The sequence below is a fragment of the Neovison vison genome, chromosome 14 (assembly GCF_020171115.1).
Source record: "Neovison vison isolate M4711 chromosome 14, ASM_NN_V1, whole genome shotgun sequence".
NCBI classification, from domain to species: domain Eukaryota; kingdom Metazoa; phylum Chordata; class Mammalia; order Carnivora; family Mustelidae; genus Neogale; species Neogale vison.
Genome location: NC_058104.1, coordinates 31,897,287 through 31,925,185, shown reverse-complemented (window position 1 = coordinate 31,925,185; position 27,899 = coordinate 31,897,287). Strand labels below are relative to the sequence as shown.

At 42.7% G+C, this 27,899-nt stretch overlaps 1 protein-coding gene across 1 annotated transcript in view; it reads left to right on the top strand.

Annotated features, from left to right (window-relative positions):
• Window positions 1-27,899, top strand: part of DNAH3 (dynein axonemal heavy chain 3) — a gene marked incomplete at its 5' end in the record, with an annotated part of 176,584 nt that overhangs the window by 39,468 nt on the left and 109,217 nt on the right. The window contains 7 exons of the mRNA XM_044232901.1: window positions 5,301-5,485; window positions 6,700-6,823; window positions 9,968-10,121; window positions 11,132-11,276; window positions 16,548-16,759; window positions 20,818-20,909; window positions 25,456-25,570. Coding sequence (XP_044088836.1) covers window positions 5,301-5,485; window positions 6,700-6,823; window positions 9,968-10,121; window positions 11,132-11,276; window positions 16,548-16,759; window positions 20,818-20,909; window positions 25,456-25,570 — 1,027 coding nt within the window. The remainder of the gene's footprint in view (window positions 1-5,300; window positions 5,486-6,699; window positions 6,824-9,967; window positions 10,122-11,131; window positions 11,277-16,547; window positions 16,760-20,817; window positions 20,910-25,455; window positions 25,571-27,899) is intronic.

Sequence of the window (27,899 nt, the reverse complement as noted above, 5' to 3'; positions counted from 1 at the left end):
CCTTAGCTTTCTTGGAGACATCTTCAGGGAGATGCTGCCCCATGCGCTTTCTGTCTGAGGTCAGAGGCCCTCTCCCTGGCCATCTAGCATATATTCAGAGATAGAGGGTACTTACTGGCTCCCCATGGAATCACTCCTGTGCAGGTGTCTGCTGTATAGGTCTGAGGATTCTGTTGGTCAATCTTAAGCTCTATGCGGGTAGCTTCATTTCACTGGTGACTATATATTTGTCAAGAAATCTTGGTTGCTAGGGGATAGAAGCTCAGATAGACTGGCTAAAATGAAAAAGGGAATTTGGAGCTCACATATTGAAAAGTTCGGGAATTGCTAGCTTCAGGCCCTCAAACCTGCAGGTAGGATGCAGCATCTCTCCCTCGACTCAGCTTTCATCTTTAACAGGCGCTGTCCTGTTTGTGGGCCCAGAAGCTCCAGGCTTATATCCTCTCAGGTTCCCATCCAGAGGGGAAAATGGTTTCTCTCTGTACAGTTGCCTCAAAAAGTCCTGGCCTGTGTGACACCAGGCTGAAGTGGGTCTTTTGGGCAGCAATGAACCAAACACCATGGTGAACTATTTAAAACTTACAAAATGATTAATCCACGTCTTTCTAGCTCTCTTCTTCAGAGTGCTTTTAGCTATAGACTAAAGATGATTTAGTAAGCTCTACCACTACCAACAGTGTTATATGTTGTATTATTCTTATTACATATACATATATAAAAATGGAGAGAGAGAGAGAGAGAATTTTAACATTATGTAGCACCTTAAGTTTACAAAATACATTTCAGAAACTCATGAGCAAATTTTGGATAATAGTAAGCTACCATTTTTCCAGCACATGTTATAGTCCAGGCACTGTGCAAGCATTCCGAACAGTATAGATCTAATCAAGTCTTTAGAACAACCCTAGGGGCACCTGGGTGGCTCAGTGGGTTAAACCTCTGCCTTCAGTTCAGGTCATGACCTCAGGGTCCTGGGATCGGGTCCCGCATCAGGCTCTCTGCTCAGCAGGGGGCCTGTTTCCCTCTCTCTCTCTGCCTACTTGTGATCTCTCTCTATCAAATAAATAAATAAAATCTTAAAAAAAAAAAATAGAACAACCCTAAAAGGTTGTTCACTGGTCTGTTCATTATGTTGATGAAGGAACTGAGACTTCCCAGAGGTTAGCAAGTAGCACATACAGGGCTTCACCTAGTTTATTTTGACCCCAGAGTCCTTGCTGCCAACCACCGTACTTACCACACTCAGCTTTTTCACAGAGTGATGAAATGGTAAGGTTCCTGGTTTAGGAGCCAGAAGATTTGGTTTTGAATCTAAGACCTTCTGTTGTGTGTCCTCTGGCTTTACCTACTAGATCTTCAGTGTCTTTGCCTATAGAATTAAGGTTTGGGGACCAGGACAATAGAAATACTTCAAACTAATAGGATGCTTTCTTTGGGAAGTTTGAGCATCAAAGAAAATTTATTTTGTAAGAAGTAGTCCATTTTTTCATGTTAAATCAAAGCAACATGGTACTTTGGCCGGTCAGTGTATCCATCCTCCTCAAAATAAGTGGTGTAATTAGGCCTTTTAGATGTAAGTGAAAATAAAAGTCTCCTTGTGACCCCAAGGATTTCTAAGGATGCAGAAACCCCAAGGTGCTGGCTAAGATTCTTTCTTTCTGTCTTAAAAATAAATAATGACTCTGACTCACTGAACTCTCTCAACAACCCCAAGAGTAGGTAAGACAGATACAAGTAAGATCCCTTACTGAATGGAGGAGAAAATGAGGCCCAGGAAGAAAACCTTACTTGCCCAAGTAAGTTGGTTTGAATTTGAGTCTTCTCATCCCAAACCCTGTCCTTGCCACTTCATTGTCCTGCCATTGCTGGGAGTGGGGTGCCTTTCTGTTGCTAGTGACTAGGTGCACCCTAGAATGGGGGTGCTCTGCACATAAAGGCAGGGAGGGCACTTTGGAGTGCACTGGTAGGAAAGTGGGCATGCCATTCATACCCACTGCAGGTACGTTGGTTTAAAGCTGCTAAAGCAGAGACCTGAAATACTGATGAAAATTTCAAGGACCCGCATAGAGATAAATAGTTAACCCTGTGGTCCAGCTGCTTGTTTCCTTCAGTGTGAGAGCTCTTACCCAAATAATGACAACAGATAGAGAGAGACCACAGACTGATGCAGGATTAATTGGTCTCCCTACACCAATAATAATATAATAATAATAATAATAATAATAATAATTAATTGTTATCTCCTACACCAGAGGATAGCCCTGTGCTTGTGGAACCTCTGGCCTTTTAGATTTTAAATAACATCATCTGTCTATGTAGAAAGCAATGTTTTCTGTCCTCACCTTATCCCTGGATATTGGTAAGGTATTGTGTTGGTCAGATGCCTCATATCAATGACCCATACCAAGCACTTTTTGGAGAGTTTAATGGGTAGTGGTTTTCTACCACCCTTCTGGGCCTTTGCAAGAAGCTGATAACCAGTAGCCACATAATATTTATCCTCTGAATTCTCATACAAAAGAGAGGAAGGATGAATTCTCATCAGGTAAGAGTCTGTCAGACTGAGAGGACCTACCTGTATTGGGCTAGGCTAGATGCTGTAACAAATAGATTGAAGATGCCATGACTGAACACTATAGAAGTTTTTTCTTCTCGGGGTAGCTCCAGATTGGTGGGGGGTGACCTACTATGGTACACCCAGAAATTCCAGCAGGTGGTGACTTTACATCTTTAACATGTAGCTTTCAGGGTCATTCTAAGTGCTGACATGCTAGACAGTTGGAAGGAGGAAAGAGCGTGAAGGGTTATGCAAGGACAGTTTTATGTGCTGCCCCTAAAAGTGATACTCATCCCTGTTTCCCATTTCATACTGACTGCATCTCAGTCACATGACCATACCTGCAATGGACTGAACTGTCCCCTTCTCCAAATTCATGTGTTGAATTCTGTCTTAGTCTGTTTGGGATACTACAACAGACTACCATGGGCTGAATGGCTTATAAACAACAGAAATTCATTCTCTCAACAAAACATCCATCCATTCATTCATGTCTCTCAGTTCTGGAGGCTATGAAGTCCAAGATAAAGTCTCCGACAGATATGATATCTATTGAGAGCCTGCTTCCTGGTTCTTTGTACATGGTCCTCTTCTTCCTGTGTCCTCACATGGAAAAATGAGTGAGGGGGTGTCTCTTATAAAAGCTCTAAACCCCTTTATGAGCTACTTACCTCCCAGAGGCCACCTCCAAACACCATTACATTGAGGATTATTAGGTTTTAACATTAAAAATTTGGGGGTGCCCATGCATTCAGTCTACCACAAAACTCTAGTGCCCGGTGCGTGACTACATTTGAAGCCAAGGCCTATGAGGAGATGATGAGGTTAAATGAGGTCACAAGGATGGGTCCCTAATCTGATAGGGCTAGTGCCCCAATAAGAAGAGGAAGAGACACCAGAACTCTTTCCCTGTCCACCACATGAGGTCACAGTGAGAAGGCAGCTGTCTGCAAGGAGAGAAGAAAGCCCTCACCAGGAACCAAATCCGTCAGTACCTTGACCTTGGACTTCCCCACCTCCAGAACTGTGAGAGAATAATTTTCTGTTGTTTAGGCCACCCAGTCTGTGATATTTTGTTATGGCAGCCCAAGGTGACAAGTAAGATATCCAGCTAAAAATACAAAGGAGCCTGGACGTGTCTTCTAGGTCTGAAGTGGAGAATACCATGTATTAGTAGTGCAGTAGGTAAGGTTTCTCTGCAGAAAGTTTCTAAGTTGTATAAAAATTCATTTCTAAAATCCTGGAAAGATTCAACCGAAGATGGTTTAATTATTTTTTTCTTCAGTTCGGTACATACAATTAGCTTCACAATGGGGGTGTCTCCTTACTTTCAGAAGGAATATAGAGTGTCACTTATAATTAAATTTTTAAAAAGCAGGGGGGCACCTGAGTGGCTCAGTGAGTTAAAGCCTCTGCCTTCAGCTCAGGTCAGGATCCCAGGGTCATGAGATCAAGCCCTGCATCAGACTCTCTGCTTAGCAGGGAGCCTGCTTCCACCACCCCTCCAACCCCGCCTCTCTGCCTACTTGTGATCTCTGTCAAATAAATAAATAAAACCTTAAAAAAAAAAAAAAAGGAATATTAAGGACTGAAAATACTGAGAGAAATAGGTTTTTTTTTTTAATTATGTTGTTAGTCACCATACAGTATGTCAATTTTGATGTATTTTTTATCTATAATGTGTGAATGTCAACATGTAATGATTATTTACTAATGACAAAAACTGTGGTAGCTATCGCTAACATTTCTTGAGGGCCTCTCTGTTAGGAATGGATGTATTGCAGGTCATTTGTTCCTAATTATAATTAAAATATGGGTGAAAATCATCATTTTTTAAGATTTTATTTATTTATTTGAGAGAGTGTGGGAGAGAGAGAGCATAAACAGGGGGAGCTACAGAAGGGGAGGGAAAGCAGATTCCCTGCTCAGCAGGGACCCTGGGGTCATGACCCAAGCTGAAGGCAGATGCTTAACCAACTGAGCCCCCCAGGCGTCCCTCCTCATTGGTTTTTGCATAAATTAGAGCATGTTTGAATTATACTGAGTAGCATCCTTTTCTCATAGTCTCCTGTTTGGGAAGTGGGCAGTTCAATTTAGTGGTCCCAGTGGCTGAATGTCAGTTTCTCTTTGCCATCCAGGAACTACCTCCAGCACACGAGGATAAGTTTGCTGCCGTACTTTGAAGAGTAGTGATTACCAATTAACTTAGTGCTCTACTTCAGTAAAAAGTCGAGGAGTCGCTATTGGTGGTGGTGGTACTGTTCATATTGTTGTGGTCTAAATCTGGGTTCTACCCATGGTGCATTTGTTAAGAGAACAAGCTTTGGAATCGATTGAACCAAGTTCACACCTTGTCTCTGACTCCACACCATGTTGCTTTGGATAAAGTGACTCAGCCTCACTTTCTTCCATCCTAAAATGTTGGTTGTGATAGTCCCTACACCTTGGAATTGATGTGGAGCTTACATGAGCTAATCTATATCCAGTGATTAGAATGGGGCATGGTACATAGTAAACCCATGAGATATTATTTCTTTTATTACTGTTTTTTGTTTTTGGGGGGTTTTTTGCTTGAAGAGTAGCGTGCATGTAAATATTACCCATCACAGATCTGCAGGTAGAGAAAAGTTGGAAACCATTTTTCTAGTCTCCAAGTAAGAATCATGCCTATTTAGCAAAATGGATCTTATAAGAAAGTGATTTTAGAGGATAATGGTGAGAGTAGCTGTTTCTCTCTCTCTAGCATTTGTAATCAGTACAACACCATCGCAGACAAAGTCAGTGAGATTCCTGCCAACACGGAGGAGCTGGTATCCCTCATTGAATTCTTAAAGAAATCCAGTGATGTCACCGTGTTCAAACTCAGGAGGCAACTTCGAGATGCGATTGAACGGTTGGCGTTTCTGATGGACTATGCAGTCTTGCCCCGTAAGTCCAACACCCTAAAGATTTATATGCGAATGTATAGGTATATCTATATTTTTTGAGATAAGGAGTTAGGAAGGGGAGTTAGCAGTCCTACCATTTCAATGTCAATATCGGGAGAGCTGCTTTTCAAACGTCTCCAGAATGTTAGAGGCACAAATTCCATGTTCTTATCCATAGGAATTCTAATCAAGCCAAGGGGATCTTATTGTTAGACCCCGAGAAGTATCTAGGGATTTGATGAGTTCTTAGATGCCTCTCTTGATATCTTGTGGCTGGTGTTTCTGAAAAAGTCACTTCCAAATGCAGAGTCTTTTTATAAATGGATAGATTTCATTCATCTATAGTCTTAATACAGTTCTGCCTTTGAGGAGAGGCCAGGACACTTCCCTTCATGCTCCTGCATATCTTAAAAGGAAAGAAATGGCCAGAGCCCTGTAAGGCTTACTGGTAGAGTTTTGTAGGGATCAGGGTCTGAAGGAAAAACTGAGACACTATCCACAGCCAAGTTTTCAGATCCTTCTTCCATCTCAAAATATCTGTGAATTACCTGGTGTTCATGGTGTTTGGGGGCAAGGGTGATGGGAGGGAGAGATAGGGACTGGGAGTGGAAAACAGTGCCCTAAACTGCACATTCATGAGCTGTGCCCTTGACCTTGTGAACACACACTGGACCTCTGCTTCCTAAGTTCGCAAGGGCACAGAGGGAACCTAGGACATTTCAGCTGACCAGAGCCTTAGGATGCGTGGGGCATCTGGCACTGATTTTATTACTGACATTTAACCAAAAGGGAGACTGGGACTCAGAAGAGGTGACAGTTTTTAAAGAGGAGAACTGGAACTTGAGCCCAAGGCTACCCTGCTCAGACCCAGCCTGGGAAAGCAGTGAGTATAGTGGTTAGAACATTCAGCGTTGCTTAGGCTGAGTCTGAAATTGTCTCTGCTGCCTTCTAGCTGTCTTCTAGCGGTGACTACTTGGCTTGACTACCTGGCTCAATTTTGTTTTCCCATCTGTGAAAACAAGGATGCTCTTGCCCTTCTAGCCTGGCACTTGGAAAGTGCTCAGTAAATGTTGGCTATCACTAATCCATAATGGCCCCATATTTCATAGCCACGCCCTCACGCACTTCCGTTAACCTCTCCTTCTGCCGAATTAATTCCCCGCATGCTGACCTATGATGAGCAGTGTCCTGGAGCAGACTGTATGTGTTTTGCAGAAGAGGATATCAAACTGAACAGCACTCTGTTCCTCTGGCCAGACCAGATCGAAGATATCTTTGAAAACAGCCGAAACTTGCTTCTTAACAAGAGGGATCAGGCCGAGATGGACCTCATTAAAAGGTACAGAGAGAGTGTGAGGTTGTTTCAGAAACGATACCCAGCTTGATAACATGCTGCGGGTTTCTGGTTCTGCTCAGAGCCCCCACGGCAAGGCGTGGGTGAAGGCTGAAGACAACTAGTGGAGAGGGAATTTCCTTTTGTTTCCCACTGAGAGATGTTCTCTTTAAGCCTGCTTCACTGTAGTGACCCTGCCAGTGCCTTCCCTCCCTGCCTTGAACAACTGGAATTCGGCGGTACAGGGAGAAAAAGACAAAAATAGTGGCACAGAATAATGGCCTCGCAATAATAATAGCAAAATCGTCAGCCTTACACTGCAGATCGCAGATCTGGGAGACAGCAAGATGGGGATAATAGAGGCGTGGTAGGAGGCTGAGAAATGGCCCGTTCGGTGGCTGGTTTTATTCAGTGCTCATGTGGCCGTATCATTTATTCATCCATTATTTGTCAATACAACCAGTATTTATTATGGATTTTTACTATGTGCTGTGCTGTATTCTGGACAGGTAAGTGTGTTTGGCTGCTAAATAAAGATTTCAGTCCAGTGGCAGAGAAAATACAGACCTACTGAAAAATCAAACAATGTTCCAGTGAAGAGGGCCAAGTACCATGTGGGTGGGGAAGTCACACACACACGCCTGGCCATCCCAGCTTGTGACGCTTGGTTTGTGACTGTGGAGTCATTCCCATTATTATCCCCTTCACACATGAGACACTCCCCGCCCCCCCATCCAGCCCTAGGTCCTATAATCCCAGCAAATACTCCCAAGAAAGGAAAAGAGTAGATAAAAGCCAGGATGGATAAAAGCAGGATTTCTACCCAGAATTGGAGTTTGGGCTGAAGGAGAAAACTCTTTATTCACCACCTTCAGAATATGGCCTAGGTCTGCCATCCAGAAAAAAACAGTAACAATAACAAAAATGTGTGTGTGTGTACACAATTGCCTGCACACAATTTTTTTTCTTCCAGCAGCCTTCTTCTCTCTCTCTACCCAGAACTTTGGGCCAAATGGATGCTACTGATATTTTTTAATTAATAGACTTCACTTCTTGGGACAGTTTTAAATTCACAGGAAAATTAAGAAAAGTACAGCATTCCCATTTACCCCATGTCCCCTTATGAAGAGCCCACACCATGGAACCTATCTGTAGGTTAGATGAACAGGAGCAAGTTTTTCTTCATCTTTTTGAGCTTCTGTATCCTCATCCAGAAAATGAGTTAACAGAGCCCATTTCAAATCACCTCATTATGTAAGGGGCTGTCATTGTGCAGAAGGACGAAATGAGATGACCTGAGATTGTGCCTGAGTGGTACCCAGCACCTGGTAGGCATTCAGAATCTGTCTACTTCCTTCATCCTTTGGGTAATAACTTCTTTGGGGAGAAAGCATTTTTTTTAATGCTTCTCTTCTAAACCACAACCTTGCAAGCATACTTCTGGAACAGTGCTGCAAGACTGCTTAGAGGCAGTAAGTGCTGTTAAAGTTCGGAGGAGTGAGGAGAGACCCTGGGAGAAATGAGTACTGGCACTTACAACAAGAGGAGGGCACTGGCCATCCCCTCTTGGAGGGGTGACTCTCACCAATGGCCCAGCTTGTTCCTAGGCTCGCCACAGCAGATTCATTCAGCCCTGGAGGAACTCCAAGAATAACCTGAAGCCCTGGCCTCAGCCTTCTCTTTGGTGAACATTTAAACCTCACATCCATCATTTTTGCATTAATCCTGAGAATGGCGTGTGAGGGGGGCTGAGAAGTACTCATTTGTTCATTCATTTTCTGTGAAACCAACCCCATTCCCTCTCCAAGAAATTTGACCTATTTTACAAGCCCACATTAATTTTTGGCTTCAACACTATTCTCCACTTGCTGTCCCCCACCACACCCCACCCAGGTCCTTCTTGCACCTCTTTCTCCTCTGTCTACACAGTGCCTGGTTGACCAACACCCCACGCCACTGGCTCTCTTGACTGTTGGATCCAGGCAGGGTTCCCCCAGTGGAGAGCCCTCAGGAGTTTGGACAGTGATCACCTTTTCCCCTCTCCTTCCCTGTTTGGCCCTGGTGCTCCGGTAGGAGCTTCATCCCTCCTGGATGACAGTTCTTGCTTCTCCGTGGTTTCAGTTCCCACTGTTCTCTTGGCGCTATGGGTCATGGTAGCTTCCTTCTGAGGCTACCCATATCTTACCTGTGTAGGTAGTCCCTTCGTTAAAAACTCTCTCTTTGAACATTGGAGTGAATTCCATTTCATGCCAGAATTCTGACCTACCATTTTTAAATCCCTAAACTATCCTCCCTTAGAATCCAGGTAGTCCCACAAATACAACTCATTTACTCAACCCGAGTGCCTACTATTTGCTGATGACTGTACTGTTGTATGAAATATATACATATGTATACATTATGGACATGAAAGTACTTCAAAAACTACTTGTGTGCTTAGCAACTTAACACTGTGTAATATCTTCTACTGTTAGAAAAAGGGAGAAGTAATTGTGCGACTTGCTTTGTTGCTAAAATTTCTTCCCTGATCATTCTAGCTAAAGTAGCCCTCTGTTTCCTTCCACTAGGCCCTCTGCTCTGTTTTATTTTCTTCAGAGCCTTTATGCTTATCAGGAATAACTCATTTTATCTTTATCTATATATAAATTTATCCATCCATCCATCCATCCACACACCTACCCGTCCATTAATCCATGTGTTTCTTATCTAGGTCTCCCCACACTAAAATACAAGCTCCATGAGGATAGAGAGCTTAATAACATATATCACAAATGTATCCCTGATGCCTAGACCAGTCCTTGGAATGTATCAAACCCTTAATAATAAATACCTAATGGATGACTGAATAGCATATATATATATATACATTTTGTATAGGATAAGTATTATATAGATTTCATATATACACACACATATATATATATTTACTCATACAGGTAAATATGTGGAAATGTTTAATCATCAATAGGGTCACAGCAGACATCTCTGGGAAGTAGGATTTTAAGTAATATATATATATTAGTCTATATGATATATAGAAGATCAGAGGATCAGATTCTCCCCAGGCTTGAATATGGGTGAGCAATTGCTGATATTTTGAATATCAAAAGTGGAAAGTCCAAATGTGATTGGTCTGTCCTTTGCTTTTAGGTGCTCAGAATTTGAGGTGAAACTTGAAAGCTACAACAAGGAACTGGATGGGTTTAGGAAACGTGAAGTGATGAGCACAGAAGAAATGAAGAACAATGTTGAAAAGCTTAGCGAGCTTTCAAAGAACCTAGATCAAGCCCTGATGGAATTTGAGGTTTGGGGTCTTGGGGTCTGGGGTTGGAGACTTATGACTGTCCTGCCCTGTTGGTTCTGCTGCTTGATTTTGTGTTTTCCTAACATCACCTGTCAGGTGGATAGTGTCGATGGGTGAATTGACCAATTCTTTCATTGGTGCTTTCAACTACGTTTTCCTGCAACCCTACATTATACCAGCTTTTTTGTTAGTCATTGCGTACACAAAGAAGAAATGACAATAGAATAATTGCTCACATACACTGAGTATTTATTATGTGCTCAGCAATGTACAAAGGGCCTCTTGTGTGATATATCCCTAAATACCCCTAACAAACCTTTGAAGTAGGCACTGTTATTGTCCCCACTTATCCCCGTTTAAAATAAGAGAACTAAGGCTTGGAGAAGCTGAGTAAATTGCCCTGAAGGTCAACTAGTAAGTTCTTTTTTTTTTTTTTTTAAGATTTTATTTGTTTATTTGACAGACAGAGATCACAAGTAGACAGAGAGGCAGGCAGAGAGAGAGAGAGAGGGAAGCAGGCTCCCTGCTGAGCAGAAAGCCCGATGTGGGACTCGATCCCAGGACCCTGAGATCATGACCTGAGCCGAAGGCAGCAGCTTAACCCACTGAGCCACCCAGGTGCCCCTCAACTAATAAGTTCTTTAGTCATTAAAGTTCTTATCTTTGAGGCAAGTCAACATAAGAAGGGGCAGCATCATGTAAACAACTAAAGTACATATATGAACATTGCAAAAATGGGGATATGGATATGGTAGAGGAGGATTAAAGATGATGGAGCAAGTAGAAAATTATCCTAGAGCTTCATCCTGCTAGATCTTAGCAATCACAGCCCTCAGAGGTAGCAGAGGGACTTTCTGACTTGAGTCCATGTCTTGTTTTCCTCTCTTGCTCTCCAAATGAATGAACATCTTCCTCAGCTTGGTTTTCAAAGCACTGAGGATTTTGCCATGGGGGCTTCTAGGGTTCAGAAAACCACCCACCCAATAAACAGGAACCCTTTTGCCCTGCAGTTGATCAATAAGGAGGAAGAACTGTTGGAAAAGGAGAAGAGTACTTTCCCTCTCCTGCAAGCCTTGATCAGCAACAAAGTGCCTTATGAGCAGCTGTGGCTGACAACCTATGAGTTTAGCATCAAGTCAGAGGAGTGGATGAACGGTACGGTACGCTCGGGCTCAGTCTACTGGGACATGGTGGCTGCTGGGGTAATGGGTCCAACCCAGCCTATTCTAGAATAGGGTTTAAATTTCAGATTTAAGCTAGATTTTTTTTTATCATATTCTTATAGTCTGGTTTAATGCAGCCCCACAGTCAAATTTTTCTAATGTGATAATGATGGAAAGTGGGGATTGAAGAGCCAGACCTATTGCCAAGGTATAACAGAAGAGGAAGCTACCCAGGACCATGGATTGTAGAGAGGGGGGAATAATAAGATAGCATTTCCATCACTGTGCTGTTCCAAGAAGAACCAGCGTGCCAGAGACATCTATCTGTAAACTACTCCCTTTTTTCTCTAGATCCTGGAGGCTAGAAAGAAGAGGAGGTTCGAGGCAGTGGGGCGGTGGGGAGGGAGGGGTAGAGTCAACAGGACTTAATGAATGATCTGATATGGGGCAGGTGTCAGGGAGGGAAAGGGAAGAACCTAGGGTGACTTTCAGATTATTGGCCCAGGCAATTTGGTGGATATTGCTATCACTGAATAAGAGAAGTGACAAATTTGTTAGGAAAAAAGACCCATCAGCTTGAATATACCAAGTTCAAGGTGTCTGCAAACACCCAATGGGAATATGAGGATATCGGCCTGAAGTTAAGTTATATGTTTGGGGGGAAACTTATATTGGGGAATAATTGAGTGTAGATTACAATTAAAAAGCCATGAATGATGTCTCCTGGGGAGAGTGTATATGAGCAGAGGACCAACTCTTGAGACCTGTAAAGCTAAGCCTGAAGTTTTTTGCACCACTTCAGTGTTATAATAAGCACAACTGTGGTGAACATCTTTGTCACCAGTGTAATGGGTACAGTTATGATCATTTTCTTAAGGTAAATTCCTAAAAAGTGAAATGGCTAGATCAAAGATCATGGGATGAAAATTAATTAGAATTTTAAAAACTTTTTGTTATTAACTATCTTCTAGAAAAGTTATGTTGTTTTTTTTAAAGATTTTATTTGTTTATTTGACAGACAGAGATCACAAGTAGACAGAGAGGCAGGCAGAGAGAGAGGGGGGGAAGCAGGCTCCCTGCTGAGCAGAGAGCCCGATGCGGGACTCGATCCCAGGACCCTGAGATCATGACCTGAGCCGAAGGCAGCGGCTTAACCTACTGAGCCACCCAGGTGCCCCAGAAAAGTTATGTTTTAATTTATTGCCCTTCTAGCAGTACCTAAGAGTACCCATTCTTCACACCCTTAACAAACCTGGGAGTAATAGCTTTGAAAATGGTTTTTGCAGATTTATTTTTATTTATTTATTGCTGATTTTATATTTAAATTTTCTTTTTCTTTTTCTTTCTTTCTGAAAATTTTCATTTTCACTAATGCCTTTTTTGTATTATTTCTTTTTTTAATTTATTTTATTTTTTCAGTGTTCCAAGATTCATTGCTTATGCACAGATGACATAAATACCAGCACTCCATGCAATATGTGCCCTCTTCACTAACACTCTTAATTTTCCCAAGTAATCAGCCATATCTATGCAATTATATTACTTTACCTTATTTATTTGTTTGTATACCCTTTTTTTAATTCACTCTTCTGTGTTGACTAGCACTTCCAAAATAAACAGTGGTACTAATGGACACCCTCATCTTATTCTTTATTTTTTTTTAAGATTTTATTTATTTATTTGACAGAGAAAGATCACAAGTAGGCAGAGAGGCAGGCAGAGAGAGAGGAGGAAGCAGGCTCCCTGTTGAGCAGAGAGCTCGATGCGGGACTAGATCCCAGGACCCTGAGATCATGACCTAAGCTGAAGGCAGAGGCTTTAACCCACTGAGCCACCCAGGTGCCCTTATTCTTTATTTTAATGGGAGCTCTTGCAGAGTGTCACCTGTAAACATGCTGCTTTTTTTGGTTTGAGATACAAAATTTTTATGGTGTTAGGGAAATATTTTGTAGTTTACCAAGTCTTTTTATTAGAAAGTGATATTGTATTAAAAAAATTTTTGCATTTAATTTTTTAATTTTAAATCATACATAGCAGAAAGGACATTTTTGGCGTACAGTTCTATAACTGTTAACACATATATAGATTCACCACAATCAGGAGGCAGAAGTTTCATCACTTCAGCAAAATTCCTTGTACTGCCCACTTTGTAGTCACACTCTACCCCCAGCCAGAGTGCCTGGTATTGTTGGGCTCTTCATTGTTAAAATGGTTTCCTCTTTTTGAGATTGTTATACAAATGGGATGATATAGTATGTAACTTTTTGACAGTGCTTGCTTCACACAGCACACTACTTAGAAATCCATCCCAGTTATTGGTTATAAGCATCGGTCCTTCCCTTTTATGCTGGATAGTATTCCATCGTATGGATATACCAGTTTTTTTACCCATTGCCCCATTGGTGGATATTTGGGTTGTCTCCAGTTTTAGGCTGTCATGAATACAGCTGCTGTAAACATTCATACATGAGTTTTCATGTTGACATTAAGTTTTCATTCCTCTGGGGTAAATGCCCAGGAGTAGACTGCTGGACTCTATTTAAGGTTTATATATAACTTTATTTCAAAAATGTCTTGTAATAGTAAAGCATCCCTAATTCCTCCCTTCCATCTGTTGTGTCATTTCTGGTATTTATGTCATCTGTATATAAACTGTAATCATCAAATATATTGTTGCTATTATTATTTTGAACAAACTGTTACTGTTAGATCAGCTAAGAATAAGAAAAATTAAAGTATCTCTAATGCTGTTCCTTTCCTTACCTAAGTCTGAGTTTCTGACAAATCCTCTTCCTTCTTTCAAGAACTTCTTTTAACATTTCTTGCAAGGTAGGTCCCCTGGCAACAAATTCCCTCAGTTTGTTTGTCTGAGAAAGTATCTCTTGCTCCTTCACTTTAGAAGGATAATTTCTTAGAATAGAGAATTTTAAGGTTGGTGGGTTTTTTCTCCCAATACTTTAATTTCATTCCACTCTCTTCTTTTTTTTTTTATTTTAAAGATTTTACTTACTTATTTGACAGAGAGAGTGGGAGAGGGAACACAAGCAGGGGGAGTGTGAGAGGGAGAAGCGGGCTTCCCACTGAGCAGGGAGCCCAACATGGGGCTGGATCCCAGGACCCTGGGATCATGACCTGAGCTGAAGGCAGACCACCTAGGTGCTCCCTCTCTCTTCTTGTTTGTGTGGTTTCTGAGGAGAAGGGGAATGTAATGGCTTATCTTTGCTCTTCTAAAGTTATGGTGCTTTTCCCCCTCCCTCTGGCTTTTTTCAAGTTTTCCTCTTTAACTTTGATTTCCTACAGTTTAAATATAGTATGTTTAGATATGGTTTTTGGCATTTATCCTGGATCTGTGGTTTGGTATCTGAAATTAATTTGCAGGAAATTCTCAGTCATTGCTTCAGATATTTTCTTTGTTCTTTCTCTTTATTCTCCTTCTGGTATTTCCATTACTTGGGTGTTGCACATTTTGTAGTTATCCCATAGTTCTTAGTCATTCTGTTCCATTTTTCCCCCATCTAATTTTTGCTTTAATTTTAGAAGTTTCTGATAATATATCCTCAAGCTCAAAGATTCTTTCCTCAGCTGTGCCCAGTCTACTAATGGAGCCTTCGGATGTCTTCTCATTTCTGTTACAATGTGTTTGTTCCCTTGCAAAGATTTTGTTATTGCTCTCCTTTGCTTTTTAAAAATATTTATTTAAGATAGAGGGCATGCACATGTGAGAGCAGGGATGAGCAGAGAGAGAGAGAGGGAGAGAGAATCCTCAAGCAGACTCCCTGCTGAGAGCAGAGCCCAACAAGGGGCTCGATCCCATGACCTCAAGGTCATGGCCTGAGCAGAAATCAAGAGTCTGAGGCTCAGGTGCCACATTATTGCTATTCTTTAGATTTCTTGGATCATCTATATAAACAGTCAGGACATCCGGAAAACTAAGACATTTTATTTCTTCTTTTCCAATCTGTATGCCTCTGATTTCTTTCTCATGCCTCATTGCATTGTCTAGGACTTTAAGTATGATGTTGATTAGGAGTTATGAGAGTGAAAATCTTTGCTCTGTTCCTGATCTTAGGGAAAAACTATTCTATCTTTCACCATTAACTATTAGGGATTTGTTTTATTTGGGTTTGATTTGTGGTATGATTGATGTGTAAAAAGCTGTGCGTATTTCCAGTATACAAAGGTATAAAGGTAGTGTAGGCTTTACATAGATGCCCTTTATCAAGCTGAGTAATCTCCTTTCTATCCTTAGTTGGTTTAGAGGTTTTCATCAGAAATGGATACTGAATTTGTCAAATGCTTTTTCTGCATTAATTGATATTGTCATGTGATTTTCTTTTTTTAGACTGTTAATATAGTTTATTCCACTGTTTGATTTTTTTCAAATATTAAGCCAGCCTTGCATTCCCATGAAAAACCCAAATTGGACATGATGTATTATTATTTTTATATATTGCCCAGACACTACATACATTTCTTTTTTTCTTTTCAAAAAGTTTTAAATTTTGATTACTCGCCTCAAAAATGTCAGGCTGAGGAAGCATGTGAAATTAACAAGGCTTTATTTAGTCTCAGTAGCCATGAAAGAAAAGTGTTTCTGAATCAATTTGCAACATCATGATGCAAGAGTTAATGCTGATTTGAAATGCCCAAGGGGAAGAAAGCAGCAGCATGGAAGGATTTTGACTGACTATGGAAACCCACACTCGAGAAGATCCCTATGAAGAAAAGGAGGAGAAGGAAATTAATATTTTAGAGTCCTTTTTTTAAATGAGGGGTCATTGTTTTTTAAAAATTATCTTAAGATAATTTCAAGCTTACAGAAAAATTGCCAGAACTATACAAAGAACTCCCCCACCCGCCGCTCATCGATATTTCACAGGATTTGTGGAGCATCTTTACTGCTTCTATAATAGCATCTGTAACCACCGCTAACAGTTAATTCCCTAACTGCACTTGCATTACATGCCAGGCATTTTGTTTGCCACTTAGCTCACTTAATGTTCACGATCACCTGCCAGGCTGTCCATTATCACCCCTATGTCATAGGTGACACTGTTGAGGCTTAGAAAAGTTCCAGGAAAACACCCCTAGGGTTTTATCAGCCAAGGAGAGGTTTCAGATCCAGACCCAACTCCACAGCCTGTGCCTGTTCCAATATCCAGACCATAGGCACCATTCGAACTTCGGGGACTTAAAAGTACACAGGACTAACCTCCACTTGGTGGGTCTGAACCCTTCCCTCATCCCATGTTTTGTATTTCAGGACCCCTCTTCTTGCTGAATGCTGAGGAGATCTCAGAAGAAATAGGGAATATGTGGAGAACGATATATAAATTGACCAAGACCCTAGCTGATGTCCCCGCACCCAGACGGTTAGCTGAGAATGTGAAAGTCAAGATTGATAAATTCAAACAGCACATCCCCATCCTCAGCATCTCCTGCAATCCAGGAATGAAGGAGCGGCACTGGCAACAGGTCCCTGTCACCCCCTACCCTGCCCAATCCATACCCAACCTATACGTAGTCCTGGTAGCCCTTTGGAAGACAGGAACCAATACTGGGTAAAGCTTCTCCTTTCTGAATAGGAGATTCTACTTGAGGCTAAAGGGGAAGTAATGGGAAGAGGAAGGGAACAGGCAGAAGTGCCTGCCTCTTCACGTGAACAGGTTGACCCTTTGCTTTGGGGACCCTGTTGCTGATGGTTAAGTATGCTCCAGCCAGTGGCCACAAAGTCTTTCCTTATCTGCCTTCCTCAGCAAACGGCTGCTCAGGGTCCTAAAGGGCGATAAGGGCACTGAATTACAGTGGCAGGGACCTTGATTTGTCCTTTGACCTAGGACAGACAAAAGAGAGAGCCACACCTTTTCTGGGGGCCTCCTGAGGGTGCCAGATGGTTTCTGCTTGGGCTGACTCTACTGTAGAGCCTCATTGTCCAACAGGCTATGTTCAGAAATAACATTTCACTCTTCTTTCAGCCCTTTGAGTCTATAAATGAGAATAATAAATATTCTCCCTAAAAATAGTTGGGACTTTTATAAGCAACCAAGTGTGAGGGTGATAAGTGCGGTGTGAACACTAAGCAGAAAAAGGAAAACTCGCTGTGTTTCTAAAATAATCACCACGTTCAAGGGCTAGCAATGGCCTTGAAACGTCCTCTACTGAGAAGTTGCTCTGTCTGGAGGTGGAGATGAGACTGCCTCTCCGGAGGCAGTTTTCTCTATGATTTGGCCTGGAATTCCTCTCTGGAAGCCATGCACATGACTGAGGTCGTCATTGGGAAGGACCCAATCTGACAGCACACGCATTACCTTTCAGAGAATGAAGTCTGAGCTAGGAGCATTTTGATCTCTCTGGGAATACAGAGATCTTGATACGTGAGAGATTCTGAAGTTTTCTGTTAAAGGGAACTGCTTTTAATTTCCCAGCAAGTCTTGAAATGCAACACCTAAGCAAAAGGGTGTAAAGGAGGACAAGGGAGGGTTCATCTGAGCAGACTTCTGGTCTTGCCTTGCCCCAGCAGAAGTGCTCCCACTTAAAGGTGCTCCTAGGGCGCCTCTTCCCATGAACCTAGCCCAACTAGAACTTTGACCCATTTGGAGGGCTGGGGAGATTGGATAGACAAGTTGCCTTTGGTAATGCTGGGTTCTCTCCATGAGATGACACTATAGAAAGTGCCCTCATCAGTGGCACATTTAAACAACCATTCCAGGAAACTTCTCAGCCTGGTGCTTTCCCTGTAATGATGCTCTTCTCACATGTGGGCACTTTTAAAAATCCCAACCATTCCTAGACATTCTTAATTCTCATTTACAGATCACTTAGATGGACAGATTGGAAAAACTCGAGAATTAAAAAGCAGTAACAGTAATAGCTCAAACATACTGAACACCAATGAACAAGGTTCTGTGTTATATACTTTGTGTGGATTCCCTCATTTTATCCTCCCAACAGCCCTTTGAAGCAGGAACTATCATTGCCTGATTCCACAGATTTTAAGAAAACTGAGGCTTAGAGAGCGTAAGTAAATTATCACAAAGCTAGTAAGTGGTGAGAGAGGGAATTGCAATCTAGGTCTGTTTGACTGGGGGAAATGGGGCAAGAGATATCAGGTTAAAGGGTTTAGTAAGCTGTAGATAAGAGCAGAGTATTGGACCCAGGGTGGAGGCCCCTGAGTAATGAGCCCCTAAAGTGGAAACCCAAGGGCCTGAATAATTAAAAGTGAGCTCAGAAAGGAGAGAGATCACCAAATACACCCAGAGCTCTTCCTGCCTGCACTGTAGGTCAAACCACACACCATCCCATTGATGGCCACCAGCCTGGGGAAGCCATTCTCTGCCCTCATGCCTAACTCAGGAGATCTATACGTGCCAATTCTAGCTGTGGCAGGGGACTGTGAAGGTTAAACCACCTCTAGTTCTTAAGGCTACAGGATCTTCCGGGGACGTGGGATGTGGGGCGGCTGTGCTGTGGTTTCTGATCATTTCCCAGAACTTAAGCAGGAAGGGCTAGTCCCTTGGGTTAGGGCACAAATTTCAGCAAAGTGGTTGTTACTGTGGTTTAAAACAAGATAACAGGGTGACATTTGACCTTAAGAGGAAACCACACTGATGTGTACCAAGGCTGGCTCTCTAGGACAGTGCTGCCCAATGGAAATGATAGGAGCCATATGTTTAATTTTAGAGTTTCTTGTAGCCGCATTAAAAAAAAAAAAGGCACAAAGAGGTGAAATAAATTTTATGAATATATTTTATTTAACCAAACATATTCAAAATATTATTATTCAATAGATAATCAATATAAAAATGTTAATGTGTTCTCCCTCATATTTCATACTAAGTCCTTGAAATGTGTATGCTTTTACACTTAGAGCACATCTCAGTTTGGGCTAATCACATTTCAAGTTCTCAATAGCCACAAGAAGCTGATGGCTCCATATTGGACAGGGCAGCTGTAGGCTTTTATTTTAGAATTAGAAAAACAGATGCTTTGTTAGTCTCCGTAATTAACAAAAGGAATTTTTTAAAAACTAATCTCTGAGTCTTTCCTATGGGCCAAGTATTATGCCTAGTGCTTCACATAGTTATGTCATTTAATCCTAGAGAGAGCACTTTCAAGTATTAGAGAATAATTCAAAGTCCAGGGTCACCAGGAATAGTTGTGCAGGTTGTGCACTCCGCAACTCGGGGAAATGCGGTTTTTGTGAACTACACTGTGAATTGTACTTTTTAGAGTTATGCAGTGTATAACTTTCACAACTGTACATAGACAACCTGAGAGACTCACTAGATGTGATGGAGAAGAGCTTAATTTTAAGCAGAACTGGGTCCAAGTTACAATTCTGCCATTTATTAGCTGGACAAGATACTTATTTTGTCTCCGTGTCCTTATATGTAAACAGGAATAATAATACATTTGTATCTTCCTTATCATATTGGGGGAATGAAATAAGTGCATAAAGGTCTTAAAACACTGCCTACTTCCTAGTAAGCTCTCAGTAAATGTTAATTACTTCTATGATTTCTATTATCTTGGTGGTCCTCCAGGTGTCCTCAGGACCCGATTGATAAGCCATTTGAATTAGCTGGTTCACGCATGCTTTCACTCCATGAACACTTACTGATTCTTATTAAATGCCAGGCCTCAGGGACACATGGCTAAATAAGACAGAACAGGACCCAGCTCTCATATTCCTTCCCCCTCTGACATCCTATAATCCTCCTGGGACTGGACAAAGACAGGTGGGCAGCAGGTGAGGTTTCTCCTAGAGCCTCATTATCCTTCAGGACCTCCTACTCCTCTAAGATGAGCACATGGAACCCTCATTCTCCCAGATCTCAGTCCTTGAGAAAAGTGTTCAAAGCCGTTAGGTGACTTCATGTGAGACCTCCTTCCGGGATATTTTCAGTTAAAATACATGCATGAGGCAGTATTTACACCATAGGAATGGGCACAACGAGTGCTAACCATTCCAGCAAGTTAGCACGCTGAGGTAGAAAGAAAGATATTTGGGCAGAGGGGGTTTCTTCTTCCTTTCCAGCATCCTCAGATTGTAGAGCTGGGGGGGGTCTGCCTGTCCCATATGCTTATAACTTCCTCCTTTTACTCAGCAAACACTTACTGCAGCTTTGCACTACGCTCTGGGAGCACAAAAACAAACCAGGATCTAGTTTCACCCCCCTGGGTACTCACAAGTTGGCACTAGGCAAGTGTTGATAGGCAGTGATCCCCAGTAGGCCAGATAAATTCAGTGTGGGCCCTAGGCTGCCTCCCACTTTTTTTAGACCTACACCATCCAGTTCAATAACTACTAGCTCTCTACAGCTATTTAAATTTAAGGTAGGTAAAACTAAATAAAAGTTAAAAATCAGTTCCTCAGTCACACTGGCCACATTTCCAGGGCTCAATGGCCAAATGTGACTGGCAGCTACTACAAGGCACCGTGGGGAGTAGAACACGTCTCTCCTCATGGAAAATCTACTGGCCAGTGCTACTACCTTGGACAACACGCATTTGTTTTCCTCTCTTTTCTGCAGATCAGTGAGATTATCGGCTATGAAATAAAGCCCACAGAAACAACTTGCCTCTCGAATATGCTGGAATACGGGTTTGGCAAATTCGTTGACAAGTAAGACTCCTCCTCCCCCCTTCAGGAAGCTTTTCAGTCCAAGTATCTGAATCCCCATAAGATATGACTGGCCTCCTACTGGGCTGTTTTTCTCCTTCTGGTTCAGGGTGACTTAAGTTCCTGGTGAAACTCACTTTCAGTTGCTGAGTGGATGACAGATTGTGACTAGACAATTGTCAGATTTTATTTCAAAGGGGAAAAAAAAAAGTTCTTGGAAACTGAGCTCCAATCTCTGGTCTGAGTGACTTCAGGTAAAATCATTCCACCTTCCTGGGCTTCAGTTTCCTCTTTTTAAACAAACAGGAGTGGCTCTCTGAGCCCTTAGGAGTCTGAAAAACAGGGGTGCCTGGGTGGCTCAGTGGGTTAAAGCCTCTGCCTTTGGCTCAGGTCATGATCCTGGCGTCCTGGGATCGAGCCCCACATAGGGCTCTCTGCTTGGCGGGGAGCCTGCTTCCTCCTCTCTCTCTGCCTGCCTCTCTGCCTACTCTCTCTCTCTCTCTGTCAAATAAATAAAATTTAAAAAAAAAAAAAAAAAAAAAAGAGGAGTCTCAAAAACCAAGTCAAGTGATAGAATTCTTCACTTGCTTTCTCCTTTTCTCTGAATGCCCCTGGAGTCTGTATGCAGGAATTGGTGCTATTTGATATTGCTATTTTCAGGACCAGATATTCTGAGGACTCTGATGGTTTGTCTGTACCTCTTTCGGAGCAGAAGATGGGAGGTGCTGTATTACGTGGACTAGAATCCCTGTTAGTGGGGTTCAGGTCTAACTTGACACACACGCTTCTCCGGGCATGTCCCCAGACCAGCTGCATCAGCATCCCATGGGAACGTGTTAGAAGTGCACGTCCTCAGGCCCCATCCCAGTCTACTGAATGAGAAATTCTGGGTGTGGACCCTGCAGTCTGTGTTTTAGCTAGTGTTTCAGGTCAGCACCTTCCAGTGTGGGAGTCACCAGCCTACTGAGCCCTTGAAATGAAACTATTCTGAATTAGAGGTGCTGGCAGTATAATAGGAGCTGGATTTCAAAGGCTTACTAAGGAATAAAGCAAAATAATAAGTTTTAATATTGATTGCATGTTGAAATGGTAATATTTTGGATATACTGAGTTTATTTATTAAAATTAATTTCCCCTGTTTCTCTTTACTTTTTTTTTAAGATTTTATTTATTTATTTGACAGACAGAGATCACAAGTAGGTAGAGAGGTAGGGAGAGAGGGAGAAGCAGGCTCCCTGCTGAGCAGAGAGCCTGATGTGGGGCTCAGTCCCAGGAGCCTGGGGTCATGATCTGAGCTGAAGGCAGAGACTTTAACCCACTGAGCCACCTAGGTGCCCCTCTCTTTACTTTTTAAAAATATGGCTTCTGAAAACTTTAAAGTGGGGTACTCACCTTTGATCTCAAATGGGCAGCACTGCTCTAGGTGATTCTGATGCATGCCGTCTCCCCTTCTCCATTCCCATGGGAATGATGGGTCTAATCTAATGTGCTCCCAAGACCCCAAATCTCTCTGCCGCCTGAATGCTCTGATGCTCTCCACCCCCATACCACCATCACAGGCTGTCTTTGAGGAGCAACCTGGAGACAGGTGCCTTTCTACCAGGTGTGAGTTATTTCATTAAAAGGCCCCGTTTTCCCCCTTGAAGATGTTTCCAAGTGATACCAGCTATTGAATATTTATGCTGGACCAAGAATTTAATAAACATTAACCAATCCCTCACTCTAACCCAAGGTTGTAGCTACTATTATCACCCTGTTTTAGAGATGAGGAAATAAGTTGATCCAAGTTGTTAGGTAACTAGCCAGAGGTCACAGAGGTAACTGAAAGAACCAAGACCTAACACCAGACTGGCTGACTCCAGAGCCATATTGTACCACCTAAAGAACAAACCCATCTAAGGAGACGAAAAAAACAAGTAAACACCCAGTAACTGTGCCACTTTCCATGCCAGTGGGCTCAACTATGACAAACCCAAATGTGGTAACACCTTGGCCAAGTTGTTTACCTCTCTGTATCTCAGTCTCCTTATCTGGTAAAGTGGGAAGAAGACCAGTAGCTGGGTGATTAGAGTTACGGTGGGGATTAGGAGACAAGGCATGTAACCTGCACTGAGTTAACATCGAAGTTCTCAGCCACTACCTGTGAGTGAGCTGGGACGTCCCCCTACACCCCCATCCCACAGTTAATGCAGCGTTATCACATGTGGCACAGAGTTCACCAGCTTCTTTAGCCCTTTTGTGTAAGGTAAACTCTTGATGGGCTTCAAGAACCCCCAAACCCATTAATCCTTCCCCTGTGCATTATTTGCAAAATGTATAAGTCCTAAAGCATGTTCCAAACATTTTACTTAATTATACCGACAATCCCGGGTGTATGCCGATGGGGGGACCTAAGGACTGTCAGGTGACTTGGGTACAGCCACGCAGCCCCTCCTTGTCTCACACCCACCTTGGTTGGCACCTGCTTCTATTAATTATTTCCTACATGCACACTCATTGTGGTCATCTCCCAAGAAGGCCACATTTAGGATGCTGACCCTGCTGCTGAGGTCTTGATTAGTCATGCTTTGGAATGTGCCTGCTCCCCTGCCCTGAATGAGGCTGCAGGAGGGTTCTCAGCTCTGTTTAGTTGGTCCTATTTGGTTGACCACATGTGAATAATTCTCTTGCTCCTTCTGACAAGGAGAGGGGAAAAGGTACATTGTAGGGGAGGAAGAAACACTGGATTAGAAGCCAGAGCAACTGGTGTCTAGACCTGGTTTTGGCACTCCCCAGCTGCATATGTGACTCTGGGCACATCACTTGCTTCGTCTGGGCTTCAGTTTCCTGGAAAGACCAGATTGTTTCTTCTGCAGTCAGGCTTGCAATGGAAGACAAGTGCTGAGGCAGAGAGATTAACCCCTCCTTCTCCTTCCAAGTACTTGGCTTCTGTGTTCTTCCCAATTCCCAGGTCACACCTGAGTTTAGGACCCATCTCCCCGAGTGGAAGCATGAAGAAAGAAACTTGTCTTCCCTCTTTCTGTGGTACAGAAAGGCTATAGATGTGGATCCAGCATATCAGGAAAATAGCAGTGGTTTTTAAAAAGGTGGGGACAGGGGTAAGTGGGTGGCTCTTTTGGTAGAACATGCGACTTGATCTTGGGGTTGTGAGTTCAAGCCCCACATTGAGTGTAGAGATTATGTAAGAAAAAAAATAATTAGGACAAGAAGTAGAGCAAAGCCATCATGTAGGTTAACAGAAGTTCTAAGATTCAAATAGGAAGTCAATAATAATTCTGGAGTAAGGAGTAAATGCAAATGGGGGAAAAAGAGGTCTTGTTTTAATGGCTTTAAAGGAGTAGTTTTCAACTGGGGACACCTCTCCTCCACCCACAACTAGGAGACATTTGACAATATTTGGAGACATTTTTGGTTGCCACAACTGACAAGAGGTGGGAACAGAGGCAGTCTGCTACTGGTGTCTCCTTTGAGTAGAGCCCAGGGATGCTCTAAACGTCCTGCAATGTATAAGACAGCCCCCTCTCCAACCCTATATTAGTTTACTAGGGTTGCTATAATAAATGCCATAGGCTGTGTGGCTTAAACAACAGAAACTTATTTTCTCCTAGTTCTGAAGACAGAAAGTTCAAGGCGTTGGCAGAATTGTTTTCTTCTGAGGCCTCTCTTTTTGGTTTGCAAAAGGCCGCCTTTTCCCTGTATCCTTGCATGGTCTTCCCTCTGCCTATGTCTATCTTAATCTCCCCCTTTTTTTTTTTTTAAGATATTTATTTATTTATTTGATAGACAGAGATCACAGGTAGGCAGAGAGGCAGCAGGAAGATTGGAGGAAGCAGGCTCCCCACTGAGCAGAGAGCCCAATGCGGGCTTGATCCCAGGACCTTGGGATCATGACCTGAGCTGAAGGCAGAGACTTTAGCCCACGGAGCCACCCAGGCGCCCCTTAATTTCCCCTTCTTTAAGGACACAAGTCATATTGGATCAGGAGCCACCCTAATGACCTCATTTTAACTGAACTACCTCTTTTTTAAAATTTTAATTTCAATGTGATGAGTACCAGGTGTTAGACGCAACTGATAAGTCTTTGAATGCTCCTTCTGAAATGAACGATGTACTCTATGTTGGCTAATTGAACTTAAATAAATTTTTAAAATAAAAAAATTTTAATTCCATTATAGTTAACATATCAGTTTCAGGTGTACAATATAGTGATCAACAACTCTATTCGTTACTCAGTAACTGAACTACCTCATTAAAGACACTATCTCAAATAGGGAACCTCGCATTCTAGGATACTGGGATTTAGGACTTAAACACATAATTTCAGGGGGGACAGTTCAGCCCATAATATAGCCCACAGGCTGCTAGTGCTGAGGGTAAGAAACCCTGCAAAACATCAGAGCTAGCTGGCGCATCTTAGAGTTGGATAGTAAACATTTTCGTAAAATTAAGGGCCTTTTAAATTTGTCTTCAGGGTGAACCGCAATTCCTCCTTTGCCGTGTTTTAACTGCCCTCCTCCTGTTGACGTTGCTGTTGCTGTGTTCTCTTTAGACTGGAGCCCATTGGTGCAGCCGCCAGTAAGGAATACTCTCTGGAGAAAAACTTGGAGAAAATGAAGTCAGACTGGGTTAACATGACATTCAACTTCATGAAGTACAGAGACACTGTGAGTGTCAGTTCCACCGCCCAGCCCCCTGACAGCAGCCCATTTATTATAGCTTACCGAGAGTAGTCGTTCAGAATTGCAGCAGAGCTCAGGAAGGAAGGATCCCTAACATCTTTTTTTAAAATTTTATTTTTATTGAGCTATAATTGACATGCAACATTGTATAAGTTGAAGGTGTACAAGTGTTGATTTGATACATTTATGTATTGCAATATGATCACCACCCTAGTGTTAGCGAACAGCTCTGTGATGTCACATAATTATCATTTCTTTTTTGTGGTGGGAACAATTAAGATCAGTCTCTTAGCAACTTTGGAGTTTTTAATGCGGTCTTGTCTGTAATCACTATCCTGTGCATTAGATTGTTTCCTCCCATCTGCCTTCATGTGCCAGTCATTCTTCCTTCCAGGCCCCACAGGAAGGGTGCATTTTGTAAATGAGAAAGGGCTTTTGATTCAGAGCAACAAGCTTTCTCAGTGCAAAGGAACTGAAGGAGACTGTTGAATTCTCCCAGGGAGGGCTTACCCACCACTGTCCTTCAGGAACATCCTGGTCAACGACGCTTAAAGCATCTCAAAACAATATATTTCTTTTCAGGCTGCCCTGTTTTTTCTAACGCGCAGTGCAGGTTGAGAATCTCCCTGTCCTCCAGGCTGCATGTTATCTTTTTTTTTTTTTTTTTTTTTAAAGATTCTATTTATTTATTTGACAGAGAGAGATCACAAGTAGAGAGGCAGGCAGAGAGAGAGAGAGGAGGAAGCAGGCTCCCCGCTGAGCAGAGAGCCCGATGCGGGACTCGATCCCAGGATCCTGAGATCATGACCTGAGCCGAAGGCAGCGGCTTAACCCACTGAGCCACCCAAGCGCCCTGATGTTATCTTTTGGGGACTTCTTCACTGTTTTACTTCGAATGGTCACGTCACCTCGATTTCGTGTGGATAAGAACTATAGCTGAGCCAATGCAAGGGAAAAGAACTGGGGCGTTTCTCAGCAAGACCGGGCACCTGAGGGCGTCAGCAACAACTTGGTGCTACACCCCCTGATGGGATTAGATACTGCTGGAGGCTGTTGGGCTGGGTCAAGGGGTTGAGCTAGGGAACCTGGGAACAGCTCAGTTGCGGTGGGCCCATCTTAAAAGAGTTTTGTGTTTTTTTTTATAGATTTTATTTATTTATTTGACAGAGCGAGATCACAAGCAGTCGGAGAGAGAGGAGGAAGCAGGCTCCCCGCTGAGCAGAGAGCCCGATGCGGGCCTCGATCCCAGGACCCTGAGACCATGACCCGAGCCAAAAGCAGCGGCTTAACCCACTGAGCCACCCAGGCGCGATGCAGCTAATAGGCAAGGTTTGACAGGCAAAGGGACTCACAGTATCATTTTATTAAAAGCTAGATACACCTTCCAGTGCAGAGCTACTGGTAGAAGCTACTGGTAGGTAGATGAGAGAATATATCCTAGCCCCAATTTAACCATCCAGATGTAGGCTTCAAGGAAGTGAAAACAGAGCCAGCGAGGCCAGACCCGCCAGAAGAGGGGCAGACTCCTCTCAGCTTGGCTCACCAAGGTGGCCTGGGAAAAAGAGTGCCATTCGTCGGAGCTGACCTTCACGGCACAGTAACCTGTACTACTAGGAAAAACTTAGAGTATAGATGTGCCTGGGTGGCTCAGTGGGTTAAAGCCTCTGCCTTCGGCTCAGGTCATGATCCCAGGGTCCTGGGATTGAGCTCCTGATAGGGCTCTCTGCTCAGCAGGGAGCCTGCTTCCCTTCCCCCTCTCTCTCTGCCTGCCTCCCTGCCTACTTGTGATCTCTGTCTGTCAAATAAATAAATAAATAAATAAAGCAGAGTATAGGCAGAGGTTCCCAAACTTTTTTCTGTTTGTGGCGCTGTTTGTGTCTTAGTACTTTTTTCATAGTTCCCCTCCCTGGTCCAAAAGAAATTCCTAACAGCTTTGTTTATGAAGTAATTAGGTTCAAACAACTCTAGTAAGTAGTTGTATCCTATCCACAACTGCTTTTAAAAAATACATATAAATTAAAAGAAAAAAATTTGTATTTCATTTTTGAATGAAATTTCTGAGTTGTCTGCAGTGCCCAGCAGCCTCTCAGCACACAGTTTGGGAACCACAGGTCAACGGCCAACCATTGAGGTCAGCAGCTGAGCCCACCTGAGGATCAGCTTGCCAGCAAAGCAAGTGGCCAGGGAAGTAGAACATAGAGAAGATAGAACAACATGCTGTCCCCCTCCCCCACCCTGCCAATCCCCAACACATAATAATTGCAGATATGGGCTGGGATCATATTTGATTTCTGTGAAAGAGGTTGAGAATAAA